Raw genomic sequence first — 27,999 nt, forward strand, 5'->3', positions numbered from 1 at the left:
GGAGCCAACTAGCTCAAGTGACAATTAACCAACAGAGGCACTGTTTGCATAGTCAAGCGCACTTTCAGCATCAGAGGTAACTAGCTTAGGTGACAGGTAACAAACTAAATACACTTTTGGCATTTCAGCCTTGGATCTAACTAGCACAAGTGATGGCTAACAGACAGTGCTAATGTTATCGTAACCAAACCTGCTTTGAGCAGGTCAACATTGGAGCCAACTAGCTTTGGAGATGGCTAACAAACAGACGCAAGTCAAGTGCTCTTTCTACAATTCAATAGTGGAGCTAATCAGAATCAGAATCACTTTATTCATCCCCGAAGGAAAATTCAGTTTAATTCAATTTCAATTCAATTTAACGAGCCCAGGCAATGGCTAAAGGGTGGAGCCACTGCTAGCATGGCCAATTGCACTTTTAGCATGTCATCATTGGAGCTACTTAGCACAGGTGACAGCTAACTGAGAGCCACTGCGAGCACAGCAGGTGCACTTTTGCATTTCAGGATTTCAGCGTTGGAGCTAACATCCCAGCTGATGGCTTTTGAACAAAGATAACCAAGTTCACACGCTGCCAGTGATCTCAGATTGAAGTTTTTACCAGCTGCCTGGATGTAAATGAAGCTTCTACGCTAACGTAGCTCAGAGTTTAAATAAATAAAGGTTTGTAGTGAATCTCATACGGGAGCTTAAGAACATAATGAAAGACCAGAAACAAAAGAAACGAGCATCATTTCATCTTCAGTCTAAAATTAAAACACAATGCTTGATAGAACTGGGAGATGTGAATCACTGTGAGAATAAAAGAAGCTGCAGAAGTTTAAAATCATGTTTTTTATTAAAAGTTGAGCTTTGTGGAGAGCAGAGTCCTCAACTGGTTAATAGATCTGGTCTGAGGACAGCTGCTGTCAGTGTGCCACTCTGTAGTAGTGTATGTATATATGTAGTAGTACTGTGTGTAGTAGTGTGTGTTAGTGTGTGTAGTAGTGTGCAGTAGTGTGTATACCGTGACTTTGGAACAGTAAACGTGGTTTTCTGCCTCCATATGTGTGTTTCCTCTTTAACCCGGTTAGTCACTGACCCACTTCTGATGTGTAATCTCTCCAAGCCCCGCCCCCTCCTGGCTACCAACCAATCGGTGGCCCCACTCACGTTGTTCCTGAAGGAGTGCGCTCTGATTGGATCTTCGGCGGCCAGCGAGCAGCTGCTGAGGATGATGAAGACGAGGATGAGGTTGGTGAAGATGTGGTGGTGGATCAGAGTGTGACAGGCCACACGGATGCTGCGACACAAACAGCAAACAAAACCAACAATAAACAACAACAAACTCAGAGATGACAACAGAAATAAGTGACTACACAACTTGACCTGATTTTAAAAAATGCGTGCAATTATATTTTAAAAATCACAAAAAATAAAGAACTTGCACAAACTAAATTCTGTCAAAAACTAAAAATTCTGCTCTCCCGGATGCATGTATGGCATGTTTAGTGACTGAGCTCAGACCAACGGACACACGGCAAAAATTCAGCGACTTATTGGCTGAACTGCAGGCAATGTTTGCAATTCAGAGCGCAGATAGTTAAATATCTGCAGTATGAAGAGAGAACAGAACTAAAAGCAGATTATACAGTCATGGAGAAATAAAATATCTCTGTGAAAGATTAAAACAGCATCATCAGAACATGAGAGACTTGATTATAGAATAGAATAGAACAGAACAGAACAGAATAGAATAGAATAGAATAGAAACATTTTATTAATCCCCGAGGGAAAAGTTGGTTACAGCAGAAAGAAATTAGATATTTTAATATTTAATTTTATATTATTATATTAAAATATAATATCTTAATATCAAATTTTAAATATCTGTAAAATAGCATTTTTGTGCTAATTTCAGTAAATTAAAAAATAGTGTAATTTCACAGTCAAATTTTGTAAAAGAATTAGTAAAATTTTAAGTTTTTTGATGTGGATATTAACTGTTTACCATAAAAATGTAAATGAATACTTTTGTTCTGTGATTTTGCTCGATATTAGCAGTAATTGAACAAAACACATAAAAACTATGAGATTATGGGAAAAAAACTATTTAAAAATGTTAGATAAATTGATGCTGAATCAGAGAAATAAAACGAGCAGCAGCGACTGATCAGTGATTATTGGTTTGTTTGGGTTTGAACACAGTTCCAGGACGGTTTTATAGCATTACAAGGTCTCAAGTGTCATTTTTTGTGGTTGTTTTGTGTCTCTGTGACAATTTTGTGTCTGTTGTTGATTGTTTTGTGTCTTATCATGGAGGTTTTATGTCTCTTTGTGGTGCTTTAGTGTCTCTTTGAGATCATATTGAGTCTGCGTGGTTGTTTTCTGTCTCTGTGGTCATTTTGGTGTCTCTGTTTGTGGTCGTTTTGTGTGTTTTTTTGTCTCTTCGAGATCGTATTCAGTCTCTGTGGTTGTTTTGTGTCTCTTTGTGGTCATATTTTGTTGCTTTGTAATCATTTTGAGTGTCTTTGTGCTCTTTTTGTGTGTCTTTGTGCATCCTGAACCGATCATCTGCACACAGATTTCAGATGTCTACTCTAGCAGACGGGTTTCTCTGGACTCTGGCGGCTGACTGGATAAACTCACGGGTTGGTCTTGCTGAGGCAGAAGAAAGCGCTGCCTTCTGGGATGGGAAGAACCTTCTCTTTGGGAGGAGCGAGGTCGGCCATCTTTAACTGGACTCCTCCATCTGAAGGAAGAAAGATCATCATGTGAGCAGGAAAAGAAGGAAGAATATCATCTGGATTCTGATCGTTCAGTGGACATGTTGACTTGTTTTATTAACAAAAAGAGGCCCAGAGTGAGAAAAAGCACTGCCTGGAGTTCAAAACGTTAACAGGAAACAGACATTAGTCTAAACCGGTATAAATCTGAACCTTTTATCACGGTGGTCATAAAAGTGTCTTGAGTTCACGTAAAGAATTCACTTTAAAGATAAAGTTTCTTAAAGAGAAGAATTTTAGCCAGATTTTTGTTACCACTGCCTGCAGTTCAGTCTAAAAGTCCAGGTTTTTATTTATTGTTAGTCAGCTGACTGTTGGTCACAAATGAGTCCTGGTTTCTCAGCTGCACCAAGGAACTCAGAATTTTTAGTTTTTTACAGAATCTTAATAAAACAAACGCTGTATTTTTTGGTACATTTTTTTAAACTAAACATGTAAAAATTAGAGGATTGTAATAACATGATGATTTTAAAATCCACAGATGGTTGGTTTAAGTTCAAATCTGATATTTCTTTCTGCTCTTACAGCTTCTAGCTCTGATGAATGGAGTCACTTTGACATTTTTTTAACAACTAACAAACTTTTTAAACTTGTTTGAACATTTCGATGATTACATCTCAGAATATCACATTAAATACTGTTGTGTTCAGTGAAGTCGTTTTATTTTCAGGGTTCATGACCATAAAGATTCTAGAACCAAACAACAGAATAACTCCTAAAAACAACCTGAGCCTGATCAACTGGTTTCTGGATTTTCAGATTTTCTTATTCATCAAGAGGATTAAACCCGACTGACCGTCATCTCCTTCAGGAAGCTCCTCCTCCTCCTCGTACTCGGTGTCTTCATCGATGTCCACCTGCAGAGACAAACGGCAGGTTGGTGTTTCTTTGTGGTTGTTTTGTTTCTCTTTTTGGTTGTTTTGTGTCGTTTTATGGTTGTTTTGTGTCTATTTGTTGTTATTCTGCGGCTTTTTGTGGTTGTTTTCTGTATTTTTCGGGTGGTTTTGTGTCTCTGTGATTGTTAAGTGTTTTTGTGGTTGTTTTGTGTCTCATGGTTGTTTTGTGTCTTTTTGTGTCCGTTTTGTGTCTTGTGGTTCTTTTGTGTGTCTTCGTGGTTATTTTGCTTCTCTTTGTGGTTGTTTTGTGTCTTTTTCTTGTTGGTTTGTGTCTCTTTGTGGCCTGTTTGTGTCTTTGTGGTCATATTGTGTTGCTTTGTCATCATTTTCCACCTCTTGGCGATTGTTTTGTGTCTGGTTTTCTGTGCTTTTGTGGCGCTTTTGTTGTGGTTTTGTATCTCTGTGGTTGTTTTGTGTGTGTTTGTGGTTTGTTTGTGTCTTTGTGTGTCCTGAACCAACCATCTCCACACAGATTTCAATCGTCCATACTGACCTTCACTTCTTCTGCTCCCTCCTCGGCCCCCTCCTCTTCACCTCCTTCATTCTTCTTCCTGCAGAAGCAACAGAAGGTGGTCAGAAAACAAACAGTCCTTTGGTTTATTTCATGTCTTCTTCCTCCATCACTCACTCTTTCTTCTTGTCGTCTCCGTCTCCTCCGGCCAGGTTGTCCACGGCGATAGCCAAGAAGACGTTCAGCAAGATGTCTGAGTCTCTTTAAGGATGTTATTACATAAATTTGGGATTACTACTGACATTTCTATGAGGGCTATTCGCAATAGCTAATCAATGACAAGCTGATCAGAAACAAAGGAGCAAGCGTTAGTGTGATAAGAAGCTAAAATGATAGAAAAATGTATTTGAAGTTGATTCATTAGTTTGGACTGTGTGAGTAGTGATGCTGGTTTCAAAACAGAATTTCCTGAGGACCCAGGATGGTTCTTTGAGGAACTCCTCCTCCTCCATCAAAATTTCATCAAGTGCGATGTTTCTGGACATGTTCAGGGCATTTAGACATGTTTTATTGAAGTGTGTGTTTTCAGGCTTGTTTTGGATGTTGAGTGACTCCTTGTGGCTATTTCGAATTTGTGTGTGTTCATTTTGTGTCTTTTGTAGTCATTTTGTGTTTATTTGTGGTCATTTTGTGTGTCTTTTGTGACATTGTATGGCTCTTTGTGGTCATTTTGTGTCACTGTGGTCATATTTCGTCTCTTTGTGATCATTTTGTGTTCATCTATGGTCATTTTGTGCATCTTTGCTTCTGTTTTTGTCATTTTTTTATTTGTGGTCATTTTGTGTCTTTGTGTCTGTTTTGAGAAATTTTATGGCTTTTTGTGGTCATTTTGTGTGACATTGTGTTCATATTTCATCTCTTTGTGACCATTTTGTGTTTATCTGTGGTCATTTTGTGTGTCTTTGCTTCTGTTTTGTCATTTTGTGCTTATTTGTGGTCATTTTTTGTATCTTTGTGTTTGTTGTATGTCATTTTGTGTTCATTCTATGTGCCTTTGCATCTGTTTTGTTACATTTTGTGTGTTCTGTGTTTGTTTTGTGGTAATTTTGTGTTTCTTTGTTGTTGTTTTGTGTATCTTTGCTATAAATTTTGTGTCTTTGTGGCTGGTTTGTGTGTCTTTGCTGTAAATTTTGAGTCTCTATGGCCGTATAGTGTCTCTTTGTGGTTGCCAGCATGATAAGAGGAAGCTAACATGACAGTCTGGCTAATCTCCTCTACGTTAACATAGAGGGGGTGGGGCTTATAACCAGTACTGCAACCAGCCACCAAGGGGTGACACATGTTTTAGTTTCAAAATGAACATGCATGTTGTTTGAACAGAATACGAGTTTATCTCAAACTAAATGACGTCTTGTGTCACTTTCAGTGTCGTTCAGGAAAGAAACTACCTCTGCCTTAGCCAATTAAAATGTGGTTGTCATGGATACAGTTACCGCAGATGAAGAGGATGACGAAGTACACGCAGACGATCATCCCTGGGAACACGGGACCGCCGTACGCCATGATGCCGTCATACATGACCACGTTCCAGTCCTCACCTGTCAGGATCTGAACACAGCGACATCATCAGGCCACGCCCCCTCCCCTCCTGGCTCGCCATGACATCACAGAGAGCGTGTCTTACCTGGAAGCAGGTGAGCAGCGCCTGCGGGAAGGCGTCGAAGGTGCTGCGTTTGGTCTGCGTCTCGTCGAAGTTGAACTTTCCCCCGAACAGCTGCATCCCGAGCAGAGCGAAGATGATGAGGAAGAGGAAGAGCAGCAGCAGCAGCGAGGCGATCGACTTCATGGAGTTCAGCAGCGACGCCACCAGGTTGGACAGAGCCGTCCAATGGCTGCGCAGGACACAGTGACATCATCAGGACACGGACTATGATGTTTGTTTGTGTATATATGATTTTATATCTCGTTTGTTTATGTCTACGGGTGTGTTTGTGTATTTGTTAGTGTTTTTGTGTGTTTGTTTTTGTGATTGTGTATGGTTAAATTTGTTGTCTGTTCGTTGCTTTGCATGTTTGTGTGTATGTCTGTGTGTGTATACGTGTTTATGTGTGTGTATGTGTTGTTTTACAAGTGTGTGTTTGTGCTTATTTCTGTGTGTTTTGATGGTGTGTGTGTTTCTTTTAATTTTTTGCACGTGCGTTGTGACTGTGTGTGTGTGTGTGTGTGACTGTGTGTGTGTGTGTGTGTGTGTGTGTGTGTGTGTGTGTGTGCATTTGCATCTTGTTTGTGTTTTCGTGTGTGTTTATGTACTTGTATGTGTTCATTTGTGTGTCTGTTAGCATGTGTGACTGTGTATGGTTGAATCTGTTGTGTGTGTTTGTTACTTTGCGTGTGTTTTGACTCTCGGTGTGTGTGTGTGTGTTCTTGTATTTGCTACATGGTGAGGACCATTTTCTGCATTTAACTATCAAAGTGAGGACATTTTTACAAAGTGAGGACATTTTGGCCGGTCCTCATTTGAAACAGCCATGTTTGAGGGTGAAGACTTGTTTTTAGAGAACAGGTATGAATTGAGGTTTGGTTAGGGTTAGGGTAAGGATTAAGTTTAGGCAATCAGTTGTGATGGTTAAGGTTAGGGTAAGGCTCTAGGAAATGCATTACGCCTATGGATGTCCTCACTAAGATAGAAGTACAAATATGTGTGTGTGTGTGTGTGTGTGTGTGTGTGTGTGTGTGTGTGTGTGTGTGTGTGTGTGTGTGTGCATGTTTTTTCCACATGTAAACGCGCAGAAAAACACATCTAGTGGACACACAGCTTGAGATTGTGTGTTCTAGTGTGCGTGTATTTGTGTTTGCTTAGTTGTCCATGTTTGTGTTTCCATGTGTGTGTTTGTGTCTGATTTTGTGTGTTTATGTGTGCAGGTGATTTGTGTGTTTCTTTGTGAGTTTTTGTGGGTTTTGTGTGGTCGGTTGCTTGAATGTATTGAGTGTGTGTGTCTGTGTGTGTTGTACTTTTGTAGATTTGTTCTCTGATTGTGTGCGTTGTGTTACTGTGTTTATTGTTTTTTTTGTTTGTGTGCTCTCTGACCATGTGTGTGCATTTACTGTGTTGTTATGTTATTGTTGTTGTGTTGCTCTGTTATTGTTGTTGTGTTGCTCTGTTATTGTTGTTGCGTTGTTGTTGTGTGTCTTTGTGTCGTCGTACCGTGTGACCTTGAAGATGCGCAGCAGCCGGACACAGCGCAGCACGGAGATCCCCAGAGGAGGCATGATGCCCAGCTCCACCAGGATGGTCTCCATGATGCCCCCACAGACCACGAAGCAGTCGAAGCGGTTGAAGAAGGCCACGAAGTAGTGAGCCAGACCCAGACTGTACATCTTCAGCAGCATCTCCACCGTGAACAGGGACAGCAGCACCTTGTTGGCTATGTCTGGATACACAACAATAACACAACAATAACACAACCAGACTGTCCATCTTCAGCAGAACCAGAACAACAGCAAACAGGTGTATTTTTGTAACTAAACCGATCTGACATCTCCTGATTTGACGGCAGATGAACAAACATTCTGCTGTTTGTTTAGTTTAATCTGATCTCTGAGCAGTGATTTTTGTACAACACAAACTAAATTGGTGTCAGCGGATTGTTTTACGTCTTTCTGTGGTCCATTTACATCACATTTTGGTTATTTTGCTTCTTTTTGTCGTCATTTTTTCCCACATTTTGGTTGTTTTACACTTTGTGTCACAGTTTTGAGTCACGTTTTGGTCATTTTGTGTAACTTATTGGTTGATTCATGTCTGTTGATGTTTTTGTCATGTTTTTATTTTGCATCTTTTTGTAATCATTTTCCCACATTTTGTGTAATATTTTGGTTGCTTTACACTTTGTGTCACAGTTTTGTTTTGAGTCATATTTTGGTCATTTTGGTCGATTCATGTCTGTTTTTTTTTTTCATGTTGTGTTTCTTTTGCATCTTTTTGTAGTAATTTGTCACATATTTTGGTCAGTTTAAGTCACACATTTTTGGCTATTTTTGCCTGCTTATATCTTTTTGTGTTCACTTTGTGTCACATTTTGGTGGTTTCATGGTGCGTTTTGGTTTTGAGTCGGTTTTTGATAGTTTGTGTCACATTTTGGTGTTATTTTGTGTCTGTTCTTTGTCATTTGTTCCAAGTTTTAGTCAGTTTGTGCCACATTTTTGCTGTTTCATGTCATGTTTTGGTCAGTTTGTGTAACATTTTTGTTGTTTCATGTCATGTTTTGGTCAGTTTGTGTAACATTTTTGTTGTTTCATGTCATGTTTTGGTCAGTTTGTGTAACATTTTTGTTGTTTCATGTCATGCTTTGGTCAGTTTGTGTAACATTTTTGTTGTTTCATGTCATGTTTTGGTCAGTTTGTGTAACATTTTTGTTGTTTCATGTCATGCTTTGGTCAGTTTGTTGTTATGTAGCCTCTTTCTGTGGTCATTTTGTGCCATTTTTGGTTACTTTTGTCTGTCTGTGGTAATTTTTTCCACGTTTTGGTCCTTTTGCATCACATTTTTGTTGTTTTACATATTTTTGTGATTGCTTTGTGTCACAGTTTCAGTGTTTTGTGTAGCATTTTTATTTTGTGCTTATTGGTGTCTGCTGATTTTTTTGCTTCTTGGGTATTTTTGTCTCTTTGTGGCTGTTTTGTGTTGCACTGGGGTTATTTTGCATCTTTCAGTGATCTTTTTTTCCACATTTTGGTCCTTTTGCGTTACATTTTGTTGTTTTACATCTATTTGTGATCGCTTTGTGTCACAGTTTCATCATTTTCTGTAACATTTTGGTTGTTTCGTGTCTTTCTATGATCATTTTGTGTCACATTTTAGTTGCTGTGTGTCTTTTTGTTGTTTCTTTTGTTTCTTTGTGTCTTGTTGTGATCACTTAGTCATATCTTGGTTGGTGTTTTACAAAAATCCAGATGTCCAACATTTTCCTACAGTTGTGACTCATTTTGGTCATTTTGTGTCAAATAATCAAATAAAGTTTTTATTTTATTTTCTCTGAGTCCTCTTGACAGAAGATGTCTCTGAGTTTTTGTTCTGGTTCTACAGAGCTGCAGGACTTTAAAAATGAACCACAGTGAAGCTAAAAATGCATAAGCTGCACAGGGAGGAGTGGGAGGAGCCTGTCGTTACCCTGCACTTGTGTCAGCCAATCAGGTTGGTTGTAGTGCTCGGAGGCGCTGAGGGAGGTGTTGAGGAAGACGAGCAGCAGAACCAGCCAATAGAAGGTCACAGATTTGACGGCCGTGCGACACGTTCTCCGACAGACTCGATTCCAGCGTCGCAGCGTCCGACTGGAACAGAAAAACAGAATCAGTGAAGCGAAGGAGGCGAGACATCTGAAAACCTGACGGTCAGCGAACTCACCAGCAGCCGATCTTCATCATCCGAGCGCTGAAACACAAAACACAGTTCAGTTCACCGCAGGCTCTAATGTGTGACCAGAGGGAGGCGCTTTGCTGATAAAACTGTGACATCTGTCTGCATCAAACACAGAATAACAGCAGTGAGTGTTACCAGCAGGCCTGGCAGCAGTTGGTATGTTCCTCATCGATGTTCTCGGTGTTTTCAGAAGCTGTTTCACTGGCAGGAAGACTCGCTGACGGACAGAAGACAGAAAGATCCATGAACATGTGAAACTACTACAAACCGTACAGGTGATGGTGAAACCACTGACTGCTTAGCATAAAACAGTAAAGAACAGGATGTACGGATGGGATGATCCAAACCAGCGTGTTTTCTTTTGGTTTAAGGGTTTTTTAGGGGCATTTTCAGCCCTTACTGAGTTCTCCAGTTTTCTTATTTTCTTAGCTGATAATTAGCAACATTATCCTTGCTAAGATCATTCAGTATGCTGATGATGTTATTTCTTATATCAGTGTGGTTGCGTCCCGCTGGCCATAGTTTAGCTCATTTTTAATATGTGAGTTCTGGTTGGAGGTCATTAACCTCCTCAGAAGTCTTTGTCATGGTACCCATTGCTGTTAAACTCCCACAATGCTCTCTGCTAGCTAACATATTCTTTATTTGGTTTCCCCTTTCCTTCAGTATGGTCATTTTGGGTTCTTCTTTCCTTTGGCATAGAGACCCAGGTTTTAAGCAGTTGTGTTCAGCAATAGTCAGTAAAAATTCAATTAATCGTTTAATACTGCATTTGCCCTGTAATAATACATTTACCCTCTAATACTACATTTACCTTCTAATGCTACATTTACCCTCTAATACTACATTTACCGTCTAATAGTACCAGAAAATACACATTTTCTATTAAATATTAACAAGTAAAATCACAATGACTTGTAGAAGAAATGCAGTGACTGAGATTTCATGTTGATTTTTGAAGGGGACTCTATGGGAGTTATTTTTGTCTGTATTGGTTTTTACCTTTCAGATTTTCACTACGTCCATCTTTGTTATCCAGTTCAAACCAAACATCAGCTACAGCACCACCATGTGGCCACTTATGGAGATTTGGTGTTTTCTTTACATTCTGGCTAAAAACTCATCAACTGCAAGGTGTAAAACTAACATCTCAATAACAACTGTTCTGTTTTGTGGAATCACTGGATCATCACCACCCCCCCACAACTAGGTGGCACTACAGCAACCAGGTAAAGATAAAATCACTGTAACAGCCGTGTTTGTTCTCCATATTTTATGTAGTTATCATCGCATTTAAAGCAAACATGATTCTAAGAATTCAGAGGAAACAGCATCAGTCATTTAGTGAAAGTCTTCACAGAAGGTACGATATTAGAAAACTGTTCAACAAAACAACTTTCAACCAAACGTAGGAACAATGTGCCCATCAGGAAATAAATACATAAATATTGCAGCCATGACAACAGGTGCATGTTTAATTTCTATTCCTGTAATCTCAGGTTTCTCAAAGACTTTAGGTGTTGTGCTGCCTCAGGAAAACTTGTAGACAAATCTCAGGGCTGAAAAACATCATTTTTCATGTTTTCTTTGAATTCATCTGCTTTTTTATTTTTTTATTTATCTTTATTTAGACTCAAGAATCATTGAGGGTGAACCCTCATTTGCAATGATGTCGAGCAATTCAAAAGATAACAAGTACATCAGGAAAATCAAAATACATAAATTACAAATGTACATCAAATTCAAGAAAAGCAAGTACATTCAGAACACAAAAAATCCAGCAACAGTTGTTTAAAATGTCTGATGGTAAGCAGAGCTTTGATTTTTAAGGCGTTTTGCAGTTTATTCCAAGCAGATGGTGCAAAGATACTGAAGGCAGATCTGCCGAGTTCAGAATGGGCTTTTGAAGTCTGGAGAGTGAGCCAGTCACTGGAACGGGTGTTATGAGCTCCAGAGGACCAGACTAACATTGAGGAGATGTAAGGAGGAAGCATCCCAAGAAGAGCTTTGTAAATAAACATGTATGTGTGGAGGTCACGCCTCTCTGAAAGCGACGGCCATCCAACCTTACTGTAAAGGATGCAGTGGTGGGTGTTGTAGGGATCTCCAGTAATAAACCTAAGAGCAGAGTGGAAAACTGCATCTAGAGGTTTTAGTGTTACAGCGGAGGCATGCCTATACAACATGTCACCATGATCTAATACAGATAAAAATGTAGCCTCAACCAGAGTTTTTCTGCAATGCAGAGGAAAACAAGATCTGTTCCTATAAAGAAAGCCATTTTTTGTTTACTTAAGTTTACTTACCAAATGAGAAACATGTTTTTTAAAAGAAATTTTGTCATCAATCCAAATGCCAAGATATTTATATTCTGACACTTTTTCAATATTAATGCCACTATTCGCTGAGAGTACAACACTTTCAAAATCGATGTTTTTCGCTCTAGAAAAGAGCATGAATTTGGTTTTCTGTGCATTGAGAACCAATCTATGTTTGGTCAGGGCAACCTCCAAATGATTAAAGCAGCTCTGAAGAGAGCACACAGCAGACTGAACATTATCAGCAGTGCAATACAAAACTGTATCATCAGCATAAAGATGAATTTTGCAGTTTGAAACAGCTGATAATATATCATTTATATAAATCGTGAAAACCACTGGGCCAAGGACAGATCCTTGAGGAACACCATTTGAAAGTCTAATAAAATCTGATTTTACATTTCCCAGTGTTACACACTGCTGTCTGCCAGTAAGAGAACTCCTGAACCAGAGTGTCAAGCTTACTTAAAAGCATTTCATGGTTAACCGTATCAAAGGCTTTAGAAAGGTCAATAAAAAGAGCTGCACAGTGTTTCCTGTTATCCAGGGCTGATATAAAATCATTTAAAACAACGGTGGCTGCAGTGATTGTGCTGTTTCTGTCTAAAACCAGACTGGTGTAAACTTAAAACAGAATATTCTAAAAGAAATGATTTAAGCTGCTCATTTATTAAGGATTCAAATATCTTAGCAAGGCACTAAAGTTTGGAAATAGGCCTATAGTTATCCATAACTGATGTTTCACCGCCTTTGTGTAGAGGACTGACATAAGCAGTCTTCCAAGCCAAAGGAACAGTGCCAGTTAAAACAGACAAATTAAAAATATATGTAACATAAGGCGCTAAGCTGCAAGCTTTAAAAGACAGGGATGGAGTTTATCATCCCCAGTACCCCCAACATCTGGATTCCAAAGATAACAGGCATTGAAGACTACATCTGATGAAATAGGTTGCAGAGTAAATTGTGGTTGTGAAGCGGTCTGAGGGAAATGATCAATAATAGTTAAAGGGGGTCCAGTGTAGGTTTGTTCAAATAGATTACCGGCTGCTTTAAAATGATCATTAAAGCCACACAGATGTCTTTGTGGTCAGTTATAGAGGTGCCATCAGCTAAGGTGAGATGAGATAAGGAAGGGGAAGACTTCTGCTGAAGGGAATTTATGGCCTTCCAGAATTTTGAGGGGTTGGAGTGGGGACTGGGAACAAGATTCAGATAAAACTTCATTTTAGCCTTCCTAATTGTGGCAGTACATTTATTTCTTACCTAAAATCAACCCAGTGACTAGCCTCACCAGTACGCTGGGCGAGTGTCCACGCCTTATTCCTCTCTCTCAGTACAGCTGAGATTTCAGCTGAGAACCAGGGAGTGTTCCTATTTTTCACTCTGTGTTTTTTGAAGGGAGCATGTCAGTTAACAACGGAGTTAAATGATTCACAAAAGTGCTTAAGTGCCAAGTCCACATCCAGGATTTTCATAGCATCATGTCTGTCACCTCCATAAAGGTCACACAAAAAAGCTTGCTCACTGACATGTTTAAAATTGCGACTTATTATAAAACGAGGACGATCCCTTTTAAACTTTGTGTTTCAAATACAAGCAACGGGACAGTGGTCACTAAAACCAAGTCCAGATACACCAGAGTCTGTTATTTTTTCAGGTCTGTTTGTTAAAATGAGATCAGTCAGTGTTGACTTTGAAGGATCATTTAGGTTTGGTCTTGTGGTAACCTTAATTAGTTGTGAAAAACTAAAATTTTCACATCCTTCTTTCAGGCTGTCAGAAGCAGGACTCAACCAATTCAAATTTAAATCAGCCAGAATAATGACTTCAGAGTTTATGTATGGAGCTCAAAGATCAGCCAACAAATGTAAAGCAGAGACAGAAGCTGATGGAGGTCTGTACACACCAGTTACAGGAACAGAGTTATTATTTGCAGTGTTCACCTTTATAGCTAAGAACTGAACACATCTGTCAACTGTAACAGGTCTAAGAATAGAACAATTAAGAGAAGTTTTGGCATAAATGACCACACCACCACCTCTGGACTTTCTGTCAGTTCTAAACAGATCAAAACCATCCAGAGCAACCTCAGGGTCAGATACAGAAGTTTTCAACCATGTTTCAGACAGGATAATGATGTCTGGATTGGTTTGGGTTGCCAATATTTTCAACTGATCCATTTTGTCATGACGAATGATGCTTCTTATATTTGAATGAATAAAACCAAGTCCTTTCCTGTTTTTGCAAATGTAGGGGTCCAAAAGAGAGCAGATGAGATTTTGTTGTATTTATAGGTGTGGAGGAGGGTTGAGCACTGCGAGTGGTGTTTGTAGTAGAAATGTGCATCGACTGTCATGCTGGAAAAGCCTTACAGGAGCACAGAGTAAGTTCAATGTTCAGCGATAGAAGGCGTGAACCTGTGTGACTAGGGTGGAGATGATCCTGCTTGAAGAGACTGGTTCTTGTATAAAAGGATGTAAAGTTGTCGACATATGGAATGCCTGTATCACAACAGTAGTTCTTCAGCCAGATGTGAAGCTGACTTTTTGTTGTCTTTTGTTGCTGCACTCTGATGATATCTAATTATATTTCTCCTAAAACCCTCCAAACATCAGCTCAGTGTTACGCTACCATATACTGACTGTTATCTCTCTGTGACAGTGGTTGGGTGGTTGGACGGTGTTTAGAGCTCGTGTGAAATGTGGTTTTATTTTCTGTGATCTCTGCTCGATGCCAGCGAGTCGACTCTGAGCTGAATCAGGCTCAGAGAGTAAATCAGATTAGAAACCGGGTCAGAAATACGAGGACACACAGACCCAGATACTCCACAGGGACGGTGGAGTCTCTACATTTAGACTGAAGGATCCAATCAAACACCTGCTGCTCAGACTGGGTTTCACTGAACAGATTAGAAATGTGTGTTCAAGACATTAATCTGTTCACAGTTTAGGGACTCAACCTCCTAACAGGGACAAAAAATAGTCCCTAAAACATTATATCCTGGGGTGTTATCCAGATGTTTTTAGGATTATTCCACGAAAAGTCTGTGAGATCCTCAGACAGACCTAGTCAGAACATCTGGTTCTTCATCTCCAGTAACTTTATTAATGATCAGAGTTCTACCTTCAGACTGGGAATATTTCCAGACTTCCAGGTCCTTGAAGTCCATAGAGGTGGGTCCAGATTTATCACTTTTTAATGGACTTTTTCCATCATTTCTGAGCCTCAGAACTTCATCAGTCCATCAGATAGAACCATGACATTAGGGAGGAGAAACACATCTGAGTTCTGGTAAAAACTGACACCAGATCAGTTCTATAACAGCTAATTAGTGAAGTTTAAGTGAACAGAGCAGCTTCTGGTCACTAAATCTGGTTTCTGATGAGCATCTTTTTTCTAGTCAAGAAACAGCTACAAGTTGATCAAAATGACGACAAAATGTCCAAAATAGCTGAAACATATCCAAAAATAAAGGTCAAAGTTATTCAGAAAATGTACGAAACTAAAACTAAATTCACCAAAATGAGTGCAAATGGTCCTGAAAAAGGATAAAATGGAGAAAACTTTTCCAAAACTATTCAAAATCTGTCCTCAGTAAGCTCAAACTAGTTCCTCCACAATCAACTGAAAATTGTCCAAAACTTTTCCAAAATGAAAATGCTCACCTAAAAATACCTCACAATGCTTTGTAGTGGTTTACACTTTATTCAAAATACCTGAAACTTTTCGAAAGTGAACAAAAATTTCACGCTGGATCCTGGGTACGTCTTCTACAGTAAAACAAACAAACAGGAAGTTCTCACCGTGAGTTTCATTGGAGTGACTGAACCATCCGAACTTTCCTCTCTTCTTATCCGACAGATCTCCTAAAGACGGACCTGGAACAGAACATGAAGTCAGTAGAACCTCCAGCAGAACCACCGACTCTGTTCATGGTTCTGGAGGAGATTCATCCCAGAGGCCTCCTCAGTCCACAGGTTCTGGTCCATTTCTGTTGTTACTGGTCACAGTTTCTTCTGTTTTCAGGGTTTTCTGTTATCTTTACTGTCACAGTTTCGTGTCATTTTCAGTTGCTGTCTTCTGTCATTTTTTGTCACTATTTTAGATTGTTTTATGCTGCTGTTTTCTGTCATTTTCAGTCCTTGTTCTTTACTGTCTTCATTTTCTGCTTCCTGTCACTGTTTTCTATCATTATTTAACTTTCTGAGGTTTTCTGTTCTAGTTTTCCTCGTTTACTTTTGCCGTGTCATTGTTGTCAACTGCTGTTTTTGTTTGTTTTGCTGTTCTTTTGTTTTCTGTCACTATATTTCCAGTCAGTGTTTTCTGTCATTATTATTTGTTCTTTTGTGACATTTTTTGTTTTCAGGTTAATTCACTATTTTGTGAAAAAGGCACAGCAGCAGCTGTATTTTTAAAGAACACTGAAGAGGGCAGATGTGTCCCAGCAGCTGCTGCTGACCTACAGGTGCTCCGTGGAGAGCATGGTTCACAGGCTGCACTCAGTCATTAAACAGCTCAGAAACTCATCATTACACAGCTACAATCGCTCACTGACATGCACAACGCCCGCTGCCTGTGTAGGGCCACAAACTTTACTCTGGACTCTTCCCACCCAGGCAACCACCTGTTTGCTCTGCTGCCTTCAGGGAGGAGCTACAGGTCCATCAAGATTATTAAACAGTTTTTACCGCTGTGCCATAAAGCAGCTAAATCAGTGCAATCAGTCCCTGTCAACAACTCAGAATCCTGCACATCTAGCATGGCCAGTGCAGTTTTGGGTGGGTTTGTGCAACATTTATTTATGCTATTTTATCTTTCGATTTGAATATATATATATATATATATAATATTTGTTTTTCCATAGTCTATTTTATGATCCAATGACAATAAAGACATTTGATTTGATCTGATTTGATTTGCTTTAGGTTGTTAGCTGTTTTCTGTCGTTTTCAGTCGTTTTCAGTCGTTTTCTGTCGTTTTCGGTCGTTTTCTGTCGTTTTCGGTCGTTTTCTGTCGTTTTCTGTCGTTTTCTGTCGTTTTCTGTCGTTTTCGGTCGTTTTCTGTCGTTTTCTGTCGTTTTCAGTCGTTTTCGGTCGTTTTCTGTCGTTTTCAGTCGTTTTCTGTCGTTTTCGGTCGTTTTCTGTCGCCGTCTCCTGAAGTTTTCTGTCACTATTTTTCAGTGAAGCGGCCTCATGGATGAAACGTCCTGAAGAACCAAACAGAGACGTCCAGCTGAGAAAAACAGGTTAAACTTCTTCTTATTCTGTAAATGAAGTCAGTTTGGTTGGACTGTAACGGCTGAATGTGTTTCTGACTAACGGCCTCTAATTAGCTCCACTAATTAACACTGGTGAACTTGTCATTAGATGACGTCGTTAAACTGCAGAACCACAGGAACAAATCTCAGACAGAGAACGAAGCGATGAAGGGTTCCTACGTGGGTTTCCGTCCTCGTCCAGCTCGTCCATGTCTTCGGCCTGAGTGATCCAGTCCATGTATCCACAGAGATCCTCCTCCATCTGCTGCTTCTCCCGCAGCTTCTGGAAATCTCCTCGAGCTTTCGCCTTCTCCCTCTCCTTACTGAACTCTCTGCAACGTTCACACAACGTTCACACAACGTTAAAACCTACATTTCAGGTCCTCCACTGAGGCTGAAACTACTGATATCACCGTAGGAATACTCCAGTACGGCCGAGTTTAAACACACAAGTCAAAGGAAATCAGGAAAACGGACGTCAGCAGCTTGTTGTTGGACATTTGGATTGTTGGTTCTCAGTTTAAAATCACATTCTGTATGTTATGAAGTGACACTTTGTAAATAAAACTGATTTTGATCTAAACTAACAGAGTTTCATCTGCTGATTTCATTCATCGATACGTAACGTGTTGATCTCAAACGTTGGAGATTATTCTCCAGAATCCAAGGAGACTTTTTCAAATATTAAGTTCAGCCTGACTTTTAGTCCCAACTTCTAAATTTATTTACTTTGCTACAATTTAAGGAGAAGCTACAAGCTTAAATCAGCAAAAAATAAAAAAAAAAATATGTAAAAAAATTTTACTTGAAAAATGACTTTTTTGTGGCTAATTTCTGTCATTTTTGAACCACAGTTTTCTTTAGTTTTTGTCTGTTTTTTGACATTTTCAGTGGCGACTTTGTTTACTTTCTGGTCATTTTTTGTTGTTTTCAGTCACTGCTATCTTTCGTTTCAGTGCTTTCTTATGTAATTTTCAGTCACTGTTTCCTCCTGTGCTTTTCTTTCATTCTCTGTTACTTTCTGACATTTTCAGTCACTGTTTTCTTCTGTTTACTGTCATATTCATTTGCTGTTTCTCTCATTTCTTACTGCTATATTCTCATTCATTTTCACAGTTTTTATGTCAGTTCTGCTGCTGTTTCTGCTTCCACCTGATGCTACATTTTTCTATTTCATAAAAATATCTTCCACAGAAACGTCTTTGTTAAAGCCAAAAGTGGGATCATAACTTCCTTAATAAAAATGGTGTTTTCTTTCATTTTCTGTCAGGTTTACTGGCTTTGGCCTTTTGTGAGAATCTGGACTTTATTTGCTTTATTTTTTAATGTACATCAAATTGGCATGACATTTACATTCTGGTGTAATTTTATTTATGTGTTGGCTGTTATTTTTTATATTGTCCCTGGTGTAGCTTGATATACTGATTAAATAAACCTTTTTCTGCTGAAATAAAACCTAAAAGTATTTTTTTATATAAACAAAAGGGAAACTAGTTCTTCTTTGTTACTGCAGACAGTTTAGAGGTATGAGAAGCGACAAACCCGCTCAGAACTCCCAGAACCAGGTTGAGAACGAAGAAGGAGCCAAAGATGACCAGACTGACGAAGTAAACCCAGGGCAGCTCGAAGCCGATGGCGTCGTTCATCTGCACACAGAACCAGAACGTTTAGAGCTAAAGTCGTTTCTGTGGAGACGTCTGAGAAGGAAGAGGAGACCTTTACCCAGTAGAGGACGTCGGTCCAGCCCTCCATGGTGATGCACTGGAACACCGTCAGCATGGCGAAGAAGAAGTTGTCAAAGTTGGTGATTCCTCCGTTGGGACCGTCCCACCGGCCGCGACACTCCGTCCCGTTAACGACACACTGCCGGCCGTGACCCGCAAACGCACACGGAACCGGTTCGTCCTCCACGTAGTTATCTGGAAGGAAGAGGTCAAATAAAAAACGTTGACATCCGACCAATGATTCCACAGAAACAATAATTCATCTTAAATGCCTCACAGTCGATCAGTTTTCAGCTGTAAGTTCTAGAGCTGGCCACATGAAACGTAAAACCAATGACGAAGTGTCTGACAGTGCAGTACCACTGGTCACCACTAGGCTCTATAAAGCTCCCATAGACTCCCATTGAAAAATCATCTCAGAAAGTCATCATGATTTCAGTCAGTGTTCTGGTGCTTCTTCTGGAAATAACTCCATAAATAAAGTCTGGGTGTTTCAGATTCTGTCAAACCGACAGCTTTTAATTAGTACTTTTGAATTTTAACCCTGCTGTTGTTTTCATTTACGGGCACCAAAAAATATTGTTTCCTTGTCTGAAAAAATCCAAAATTTCAGCAAAAAAAACTATAATTCCCCAAATTTTTGAACATTTGCAAAACTTTCAGGAAGAAAATTTCAATAATTCCTAAAAAGTTTCCCTTAAAAGTTTCATTTAAAAAAAAAATCCCCCAAATTTGGCAAGAAAATCCTTGTAAATACTTTGAAAAAATGAGTAAAAATCTTCCAAAAAAATCCTAAAAATATCTAAAGTGATTACATATATATCAGTAAAACCTCTAATATCTTCTTTAAGAACATTCACATAAAAATCAGCCAAAATCCAGCGACATTCACATTAAATGTTATGGTCATGCTCCTGCCCTTTTCCCTCCTTTCCCCATTGTTGCCCTTCTGTGTGTTTTGGCTTGTTTACCTCTGTCTCCCCCTGTCTATCATCCTTCCTTCCTGTCTCTCCCTCCTGGTCACTCGCCCTCTAGCTCTGCCTGCTGATTACTGTCATTGGCATCAGCTGCAGTTAATCAGATCACATCACTCACCTGTTCCCCTCAACTATAAGCTCCCTTCTTCCCCTCAGTCACTGCTGGATCATTGCCTCATGTTGCCACAGCCTCTGTTCCTCACCTCTGGATAGCGTATGTTTTAGGACCTTTCTCCTTCTCCCCTTTCATGGACTCCAAAATTACACAATTTATCAGTTTTCACCATAAAAAACACCAAATCTTTTCTATCCTTATCCTTTCATGAATAGCAAACCTCCCAGCCTGCCAGTATAAGCAGATTAATCCGGTCTTTCCAGTCCTCCTACCTGTCCCAATGTAGTAGCAGGTCCTGTGCATGCGTCCGATGAAGAGCTCGAGGCCGATGATGGCGTAGATGATGATGACGAAGAGGACCAGCAGAGCAATGTGCAGCAGAGGAACCATCGCCTTCATGATGGAGTTCAACACAATCTGCAGACCTGACAGACACACAACATCAGTACAACCACACCCTCCATAACGCCAGTATCTCCACAAGCTCCAATATCTCCAGTCCTTCCAGACTTACTGGGAACTCCGGACACCAGTCTGAGGGGCCTCAGGACCCTGAAGGCTCTCAGAGCTTTGACGTCCAGACCTCCAGGTTTTCCCGGCACATGGTGGGTCGTCGCCTGTTCACCACCCGACTTGTGGGTCATCTGCTCCAAGACGACGCTGAACAACCTGAAAACACACCAAAAGAACACAACGACAAGAAGAAGACGAAGGTTTAAGATCTGGAGTGTAACCACAGCTGATCTTTACGACAAAGACAAGAGATGTCTGGTATTTTTTATCTAACAATCCTTTCATGCCCATCCAGATTTAAGATGTTTGTTCTGTTAATATCCAGGTTTTTTGTGTTTTGGTCTGTTAATATCCAGGTTTTTTGTGTTTTGGTCTGTTAATATCCAGGTTTTTTGTGTTTTGGTCTGTTAATATCCAGTTTTTTGGTGTTTTGGTCTGTTAATATCCACGTTTTTGACATTTTGTTAACTTAGTAACCTGGTTTTTGAGTTTTTTTAATCTGTTAATATCCAGGTTTTAGATGGTTTGGTCTGTAAATATCCAGATTATGAGTGTTTTGGTCTATTAATATCCAGGTCTTTGGTGCTTTGGTCTATTAATATCCAGGTTTTTGGTGTTTTGCTTTGTTAATATTCAGGTTTTGTGATGTATTCTTTTATCATGCTGCGATTCAACACTAATCAAACTCTGAACTCCTGAAGCGTCCCACATACAGAAGCCTCTGTGACTGTAAAGTGGAACAGAGCGTCCTCAGGCAGTGTTGCCACGACAACAGACTTTATCATCATGGCCGCCGGAGGACGTTGAGTCCCGTCATCGTCCTGCAGCGAGGACACGGCCGACCCAGAGCGACCTGCAGCGACCTCAGCAAATGGGTTGAGAGACGAAGGAGTAAATCACAGAATTAGTTTGTTTCCTTCATTTCCTCGGTTCTGCTTCTGGTTTAACTCAAACTAAACTCTCTATTTGTGGTTTTCTGATGACATTGTGGTTCTCAGCTCCTGTATCTTCAAGGCAACTTCCTGCAGCCTCGTTTAGCAGATATTCACACCATACTGATGTTTAAAGGACCCTGAAGCTGCTTCAGGGTTCTTCAAACATCACTGTGTTCCTTAAAGAACCCTGAAGGATTCTGGAAGCTGCAGCTGTTTGTTCCGGTTCTTTAGGCTTTAACTGGATTCACTAAAAACAGAGGGTCGCTCCATTCCCCCACCAGCGTACACCTCCACTGAGCCGAGTGGAGAACTTCTAAAAAGTTCCTCACGTGGTGAAAGAAGAGTGGAACACGATGGATACGAACAGAACGTGGTTTCAACTGATGAACAGTCCAAAGACAGAACCAGAAACCAAAGATGGACCCAGAACCTGAAGGTAGAACCAAGATTTAATGACAGAACCAAAGTCTATACAGAGAAACAGGAGCTAAAACAGAACCAGGACATGAAGACAGAACCAGGTTCTAAAGACAGAACCAGAAACCGAAGATGTATCCAGAACCTGAAGGGAGAACCAAGACTTAAAGACAAAACCAAAGTCTATAACGACAGAACCAGAGTCTACAGAGAGAACAGTACCTAAAAGAATGAGGATCAAAACACGGAACCAGGATCTAAAGACAGACCAGGATCTGAAGACAGACCAGGATCTAAAGACAGACCAGGATCTAAAGACAGACCAGGATCTGAAGACAGACCAGGATCTAAAGACAGACCAGGATCTAAAGATGGAACCAGGATCTAAAGACAGACCAGGATCTGAAGACAGACCAGGATCTGAAGACAGACCAGGATCTAAAGACAGACCAGGATCTGAAGACAGACCAGGATCTGAAGACAGACCAGGATCTGAAGACAGACCAGGATCTAAAGACAGACCAGGATCTAAAGACAGACCAGGATCTAAAGACAGACCAGGATCTGAAGACATACTGGGACCTAAAGACAGACCAGGATCTGAAGATGGAACCAGGATCAAAAGAATGAACTGGGATCTAAAAGCAAAACCAGGATCTAATGATAGAACCAAAAACCACAAGCAGAACCAGAGTCTACAGGTAGAACCAGCACCAGCAACAGGAACCAGTCAAATCAAAGAGGGAACATCTACAGACAGAACCACCTTCTGCTGGTTCTCTTGGTTCTCTTACCCGACGATGACGATGACGAAGTCCAGCAGGTTCCATCCGTTGCGGATGTAGGAACTGGGGTGCATCACCAGACCGTAGGCCAGGATCTTCAGGAAGGTCTCCACGGTGAAGATGATGAGGAACACGTACTCCACTTGTTCCTGAAACACACAAACCCAAATGCTTTCAGTCCACAGCAGGAATTAAGGAACTGGACTCACTGTCCTGGAGGGGAGCTGTGTTTGTTTGTTTGTTTGTTTGTTTTTGTTCATTGGGGCATCCATGGCTGCATGTGTGTGTTTAGGTATACATGTTTGGCTGTTTGCATGTTCATTGGTGTGCTTTTTTTGTATTTGTGTGTATGTGTTTATGAGTGTTTGTTTAATTGTTTGCATTTAGGTTTGTGTTTATTTGTGTGTGTGTGTGTGTGTGTGTGTTTTAATATGTGTGTGTTTTTAATGTGTGTGTGTGTGTTTAAATGTGTGTGTGTGTGTGTGTGTGTGTGTGTGTGTGTGTGTGCGTGCGCGTGTGTGTGTGTGTGTGTTTTAATGTGTGTGTGTGTATTTTTAATGTGTGTGTGTTTTAATGTGTGTGTGTGTATTTTTAATGTGTGTGTGTTTTAATGTGTGTGTGTGTGTGTTCAATGTGTGTGTGTTTTAATATGTGTGTGTTTTAATGTGTGTGTGTTTTTAATGTGTGTGTGTTTAATGTGTGTGTGTGTGTGTGTGTGTTTTTAATGTGTGTGTGTTTTAATGTGTGTGTTTTAATGTGTGTGTGTGTGACCTGCTAAAAATGGACAGTTTGTGTTTCAGAGGATTACCAATCTGTCATCATCTCTGCTGCACACACACACACCAGCCTGTCTATACTTGTGAGGGCCGTTGTTGACAGAAACACGTTCATTTGGAACCTCGACTTTGACGTTCCTCCTGAAACTAACATCTGAACCTCAAGCAGCCTCAACATCAAACGTCCTCACTTTGACACACAGCGGTCCTCACAAAGATAGCAGACAAACACTGAAAGCTGCATCGAACATTTTATCTTTTTAAACCGACGTTTGTTTTATTTCAGTTCATCTGAGGAGCGAAGGCTAACGTCACACTGCAGGAATGAGGAGTTTATCATTTTAAAATCCGTGACATTAAATATTAACTGATGGCCTCTTGTTCACGAAAACACTAAGCTGTCCTTAAAAAGCTTCTTCCATTCAGTAGTATCTGCGTTTATTAACTAAACTCAATGATAGGTGTTTTAGCATTAGCTTCCTGGTACTGTCAGTTTAGCGTTATCTTCTTGCATCTGTTCGCTTAGTTTTAGCTTCAGGGTTAGCTACTACAGTTAGCTGTAAGTTTGCTTAGGTCAAGCTACTCGGAGTTTAACTTATATACACTTAACTTAGCACTAACTTGTAGGTTCAGTTATCTTAGCATTAGCATTGTTACTGTTAGTTTAACATGGACTTCTTGTTTCTGTTAGCATAGTTTTAGCTTCAGGTTTAGCTATTTTAGCGTTATTAGGTACAGTTAGCTGTAAGTTAGCTTAAGATAACTACTCTGAATTAGCCTCAGGTAGATATAACTTACAGCTTGCTTGCAGGTTCAGCTATGTTAGCATTAGCTTCCTGGTACTGTTAGTGTGACTTCTTCCTTCAGTTGACTTTGTTTTAGCTTCAGGGTTAGTTATTGTAGGATTTTCTTCAGGAACAATTAGCCGCAAGCTATCTTTCCATCTGTTAGCTTAGAGTTAGTCTCAATTATCTTAGCATTAGCTTTCTTGCACTGTAAGTTTAGCATTTTCTTCTGTTAGCTTAGTTAAAGCTTCAGAGTTAGTTACCTCAGAGGCATAATTAGGTACAAGTAGCTGTAAGTTAGCTTAAGCAAGCTATTTAGAGTTAGCCTCGGGTAGACATAACTTAGTGTTAGCTTGTAGGTTCAGTTATCTTAGCATTTGCCTCCTGCTACTAATAGCTTAGTGTTGTCAGTAGCAGGAGGCTGTTAGCTTAGCTCCAAGAAGAAGGGAGGGAGATAATAGAAATGGCATGAACCATAATGAGGAAGAGAATTACGAGGAGGAAGAATAGGAGGTAGAGGAGGATACAGCTGGTCGAGACAAGGGAACCAATCGGAGGACAGAAATGTAGGACAGGTGTAAACATTGACCATTTGCCTTTTTTGGCTGCCTGTAGAACCAGTCTGGTCTTTTTTCTCTTGATTCCCAAAGGAATAAAAGCAGCCATCTATTCCAAATTCCAGTTCCAGAAGATGGGGATGCTATTCCACACACTGCGGGATTGGAATGGATCAGATGGTGGAAAAGGACATGACTTGTGGGGCGGAAAGGGGATATATTCTGCATTTGTAATGATTATTATAATAACACACGTGACATATCACTATTTGATAAAAACAAGAAAAAATAAAACTAAAGCTAAAGCGAATATAAAATGATTATTATTGTGATTGTGTTTTTCATACATGTGGAGGTTACTTCTGTGATTTCCTAATGAAGGCAGTGAGTCGTAGGAATAAAGTGTTTCTGCCTCTTTGCTGGTTTGTTTTCTATTAAAATATAATTCCAGAGGTCCAGCGGTGAGAGCTGCTCTGCCTCCGTTAGTTTGAACTCACAGTTGCTGTGTTTAGTGTTTGTCGCGCAGCGTTAGCGTGACGAGTGAGGCGGCGGCGTCACTTCAACACAAAGTGACTGAACGAACAGCGAGTCCAATAAATACAGGTCGAGGGTAAACCGAAGCAGTCGAGCAGAAACTCCTCAGATCTGATCACAGAGCTGCCAATCATCTGCTGCACGAGCTTTTATCCAGGCGTGACCTCTGACCTCTGCAGCAGTGCGGCTGTCGAGCTTTATTCTGGAGGACAACCCTCCACAATAAAGCTCCGCCTGACTCTCTGAAGACACAAAGATCCCCCAACCAACACCTGACTACCATTCAATATAAATGCTGAATATCGCATTTAATAATTTAACTTATTTCAACTTATTCCTCCTGTTGTCTTCATTTATGGGCACCGAAAAATATTCTTTCCTTGTCTGAAAATAATCCAAAAATTTAAAAAAAATCCCCCAAATTTCTGAAAATTTGCAAAACCTTCAGGAAGAAAACTCCAATAATTCCTTAAAAGTTTCCCTTAAAAGTATTTTTTTTAAAATCTACCAAATATGTCAAGAAAATTCTTGTAAATATTTTCAAAAAATTCCTAAAAATATCTACAGTTCTGAAAAAGTTCCAATTTTTTTAGAACACACAACAGTGAATGTTTTTAAGAAACAATTTTAAGATTTCTTTTATCCCACCAAAAAATGTTCAAAGATTTCCCCAAAATGTTGAAAATGTGGACATCAGACGTTTCACTGTGAAAATATATATTTTCGCCACATTTTAAACTTTAAAACGGGTCAATTTGACCTGCAGGACAACACAAGGGTTGACAGGCAGGAATGCAGCTCAAAATGTTTGTTTTCTTATTCGCTTCTGGATTCTGGATGCTTTCTTGCTTATGTTAGCTTAGCTTTAGCATCACAGTTGTCTGAGTTAGCTATCGGTTTGATTACTCTAAGTTACTTGGAGTTAGCCTTAGGTACACATAACTTAGCTTGTAGGTTCAGTTATCTTAGCATAGTTTCCTGGTACTGTTAATTTAGTGTTATCTTCTTGCTTCTGTTAGCTTAGCTGTAGCTCAGAGTTAGCTATAAGTTTGCTCACGTTAAGTTACTTGGAGTTAGCCTTAGGTACACATAACTTAGCTTGTAGGTTCAGTTATCTTATCATAGTTTCCTGGTACTGTTAGTTTTGAGTTATCTTCTTGCTTCTGTTGGCTTAGTTTTAGCTTCAGAGTTAGTTATCTTAGGGATATTCTCAGTTAGAGTTAACTTAAGTACATGTAACTTAGCTTGTAGGTTAAGTTATCTTAGTGTAGCTTCCTGGTACTGTTAGGTTAGCATTAATTTTTGCTTCTGTTAGCTTAGTTTTAGCTTCAGAGTTCGCTATCTTGGGGTTAGTCTCAAGTAGGTTTAGCTGTTAGTTCGCTTAGGTCAAGTTATTGAAAGTTAGCCTTGCATGCACTTAACTTAATATCAGCTTGTAGGTTCAATTATACTAGCATCACTTCCTGGTAGTGTTAACCTCTTGCTTCAGTTAGATTATTTTTAGCTTCAAGGTTAGATACTTTATAGTTATCTCAAGGTCTACTTAACAGTAAGTTAACTTAAGTCGTGTGAGCTTAGCTGCAGCTTCTTGGTTCAGTTAGCGTAGAGGTAGCATCAAGTATGTTTATTTCATTTAACTTAGAGTAGGTTCCAACTTAGTTATCTTATAGTTATCTTCAGGTCAAGTTAGCTGTAAGTTAGCTTAAAACCAGTGTGATTAGAGCCAGCTAGGTAAGAGTTAGCTACATGTCCATTAATCTGAGCACTAGCTTTTTGTTTCAGTTACCTGATTTTTTGCTAAAGGATTAGATGTCCAGCTAATGGTAGATCAAGCTAGTTTGGATTTAACTTCAGGTGAAGTTACACTTATCTTAGCACTGGCCTCCTACAAGCTAGAACAAAGAAAGTGTTTGATGAGTGTACACTTAACTTCCTGTTTCTCTTGGTTTAGTGGTAGTTTTTTCCTTAAGTTAGCTTTTTTCTTAGGTCAAGCCTGCTTGGAGTTAGCTTCACATAGATTTATCTTAGGCTTAATTTCTCTGTTCAGTGAGCTTCAAGTTAGCTGCTTGGTCTAGTGAGCTTAAAAAAAAAGCTATTTTAGGTGAACCTTTAGGTTTAGCTAGTAGCAAGTTAGCTTAGGGTCAGTCAGCTTTCAGTTAGTTCCATTTATCCTTACCTATATTAGCTCCTTTATTCAGATGGCTTAGAGTTAACTTCATGGTATTTTTAATTGGGTGCTAACTTCTTGCATTAGTTAGGTTTAGTTTAGTTTTATGGTTCGTAATCTTAGGCTTATTGTCAACCCTAATCTTGCCATTAGCTTTTTGGTTAATTTAGCTAACAGTTAGCTTCTTGGTTTTGTTAGACAGCCATTAGCTTGGAGGAAACCCTTTAGTGAACCTGTTGCTCTCTGTCTTTGAGTCCAGACAAGCTGTATGTCCACTTGCAGAGACAATTCCAGAACAGGTGTAGTTTAGCTTAGCATAAACATGGCAGAGTTAGAGTGAGTGTTTGCAGTTTCTGATTCTCACAATACTCTGTTCTTTGTTCACGCAGTAGCTTTGTGTTTTTATGGTTACAGCTGTGTTTGTGTAGCTGATCTCACCAGGTCATGGTTAGTGGAGTTTGAGTCATCCTCAGGAAACGGTTTGGAAACTCCCAGAGCGACACAGTTAGCAAAGATGGCTAGCAGGATGAAGATATCAAACGGTCTGAAAGGGGCATTCAGGAACATCAACAGGGACAAAAACACTGCAATAATTATATTCCTCTGCGGGC

General features: G+C 39.8%; 2 protein-coding genes across 22 annotated transcripts in view; one reads left to right on the forward strand and one right to left on the reverse strand.

Annotated features, from left to right (window-relative positions):
• Positions 1-27,999, forward strand: part of LOC127534328 (GTPase IMAP family member 9-like) — a 268,581-nt gene that overhangs the window by 110,160 nt on the left and 130,422 nt on the right. The gene's annotated exons all lie outside the window — the stretch shown is intronic.
• The window catches only part of LOC110972517 (voltage-dependent L-type calcium channel subunit alpha-1D-like), a 74,361-nt gene that overhangs the window by 31,309 nt on the left and 15,053 nt on the right, over positions 1-27,999 (reverse strand). Inside the window, 19 exon segments of the mRNA XM_051949243.1 lie at positions 1,150-1,279; positions 2,626-2,728; positions 3,559-3,619; positions 4,152-4,209; positions 4,287-4,362; positions 5,597-5,717; positions 5,794-6,001; positions 7,315-7,540; positions 9,280-9,440; positions 9,514-9,540; positions 9,664-9,745; positions 15,650-15,724; positions 17,284-17,435; positions 18,646-18,749; positions 18,826-19,022; positions 20,192-20,344; positions 20,434-20,588; positions 22,579-22,718; positions 27,827-27,932. Of these exon segments, the coding sequence (XP_051805203.1) occupies positions 1,150-1,279; positions 2,626-2,728; positions 3,559-3,619; positions 4,152-4,209; positions 4,287-4,362; positions 5,597-5,717; positions 5,794-6,001; positions 7,315-7,540; positions 9,280-9,440; positions 9,514-9,540; positions 9,664-9,745; positions 15,650-15,724; positions 17,284-17,435; positions 18,646-18,749; positions 18,826-19,022; positions 20,192-20,344; positions 20,434-20,588; positions 22,579-22,718; positions 27,827-27,932 (2,335 nt within the window).

The sequence above is a fragment of the Acanthochromis polyacanthus genome, chromosome 6 (genome assembly GCF_021347895.1).
Source record: "Acanthochromis polyacanthus isolate Apoly-LR-REF ecotype Palm Island chromosome 6, KAUST_Apoly_ChrSc, whole genome shotgun sequence".
In the NCBI taxonomy this organism is placed as follows: domain Eukaryota; kingdom Metazoa; phylum Chordata; class Actinopteri; family Pomacentridae; genus Acanthochromis; species Acanthochromis polyacanthus.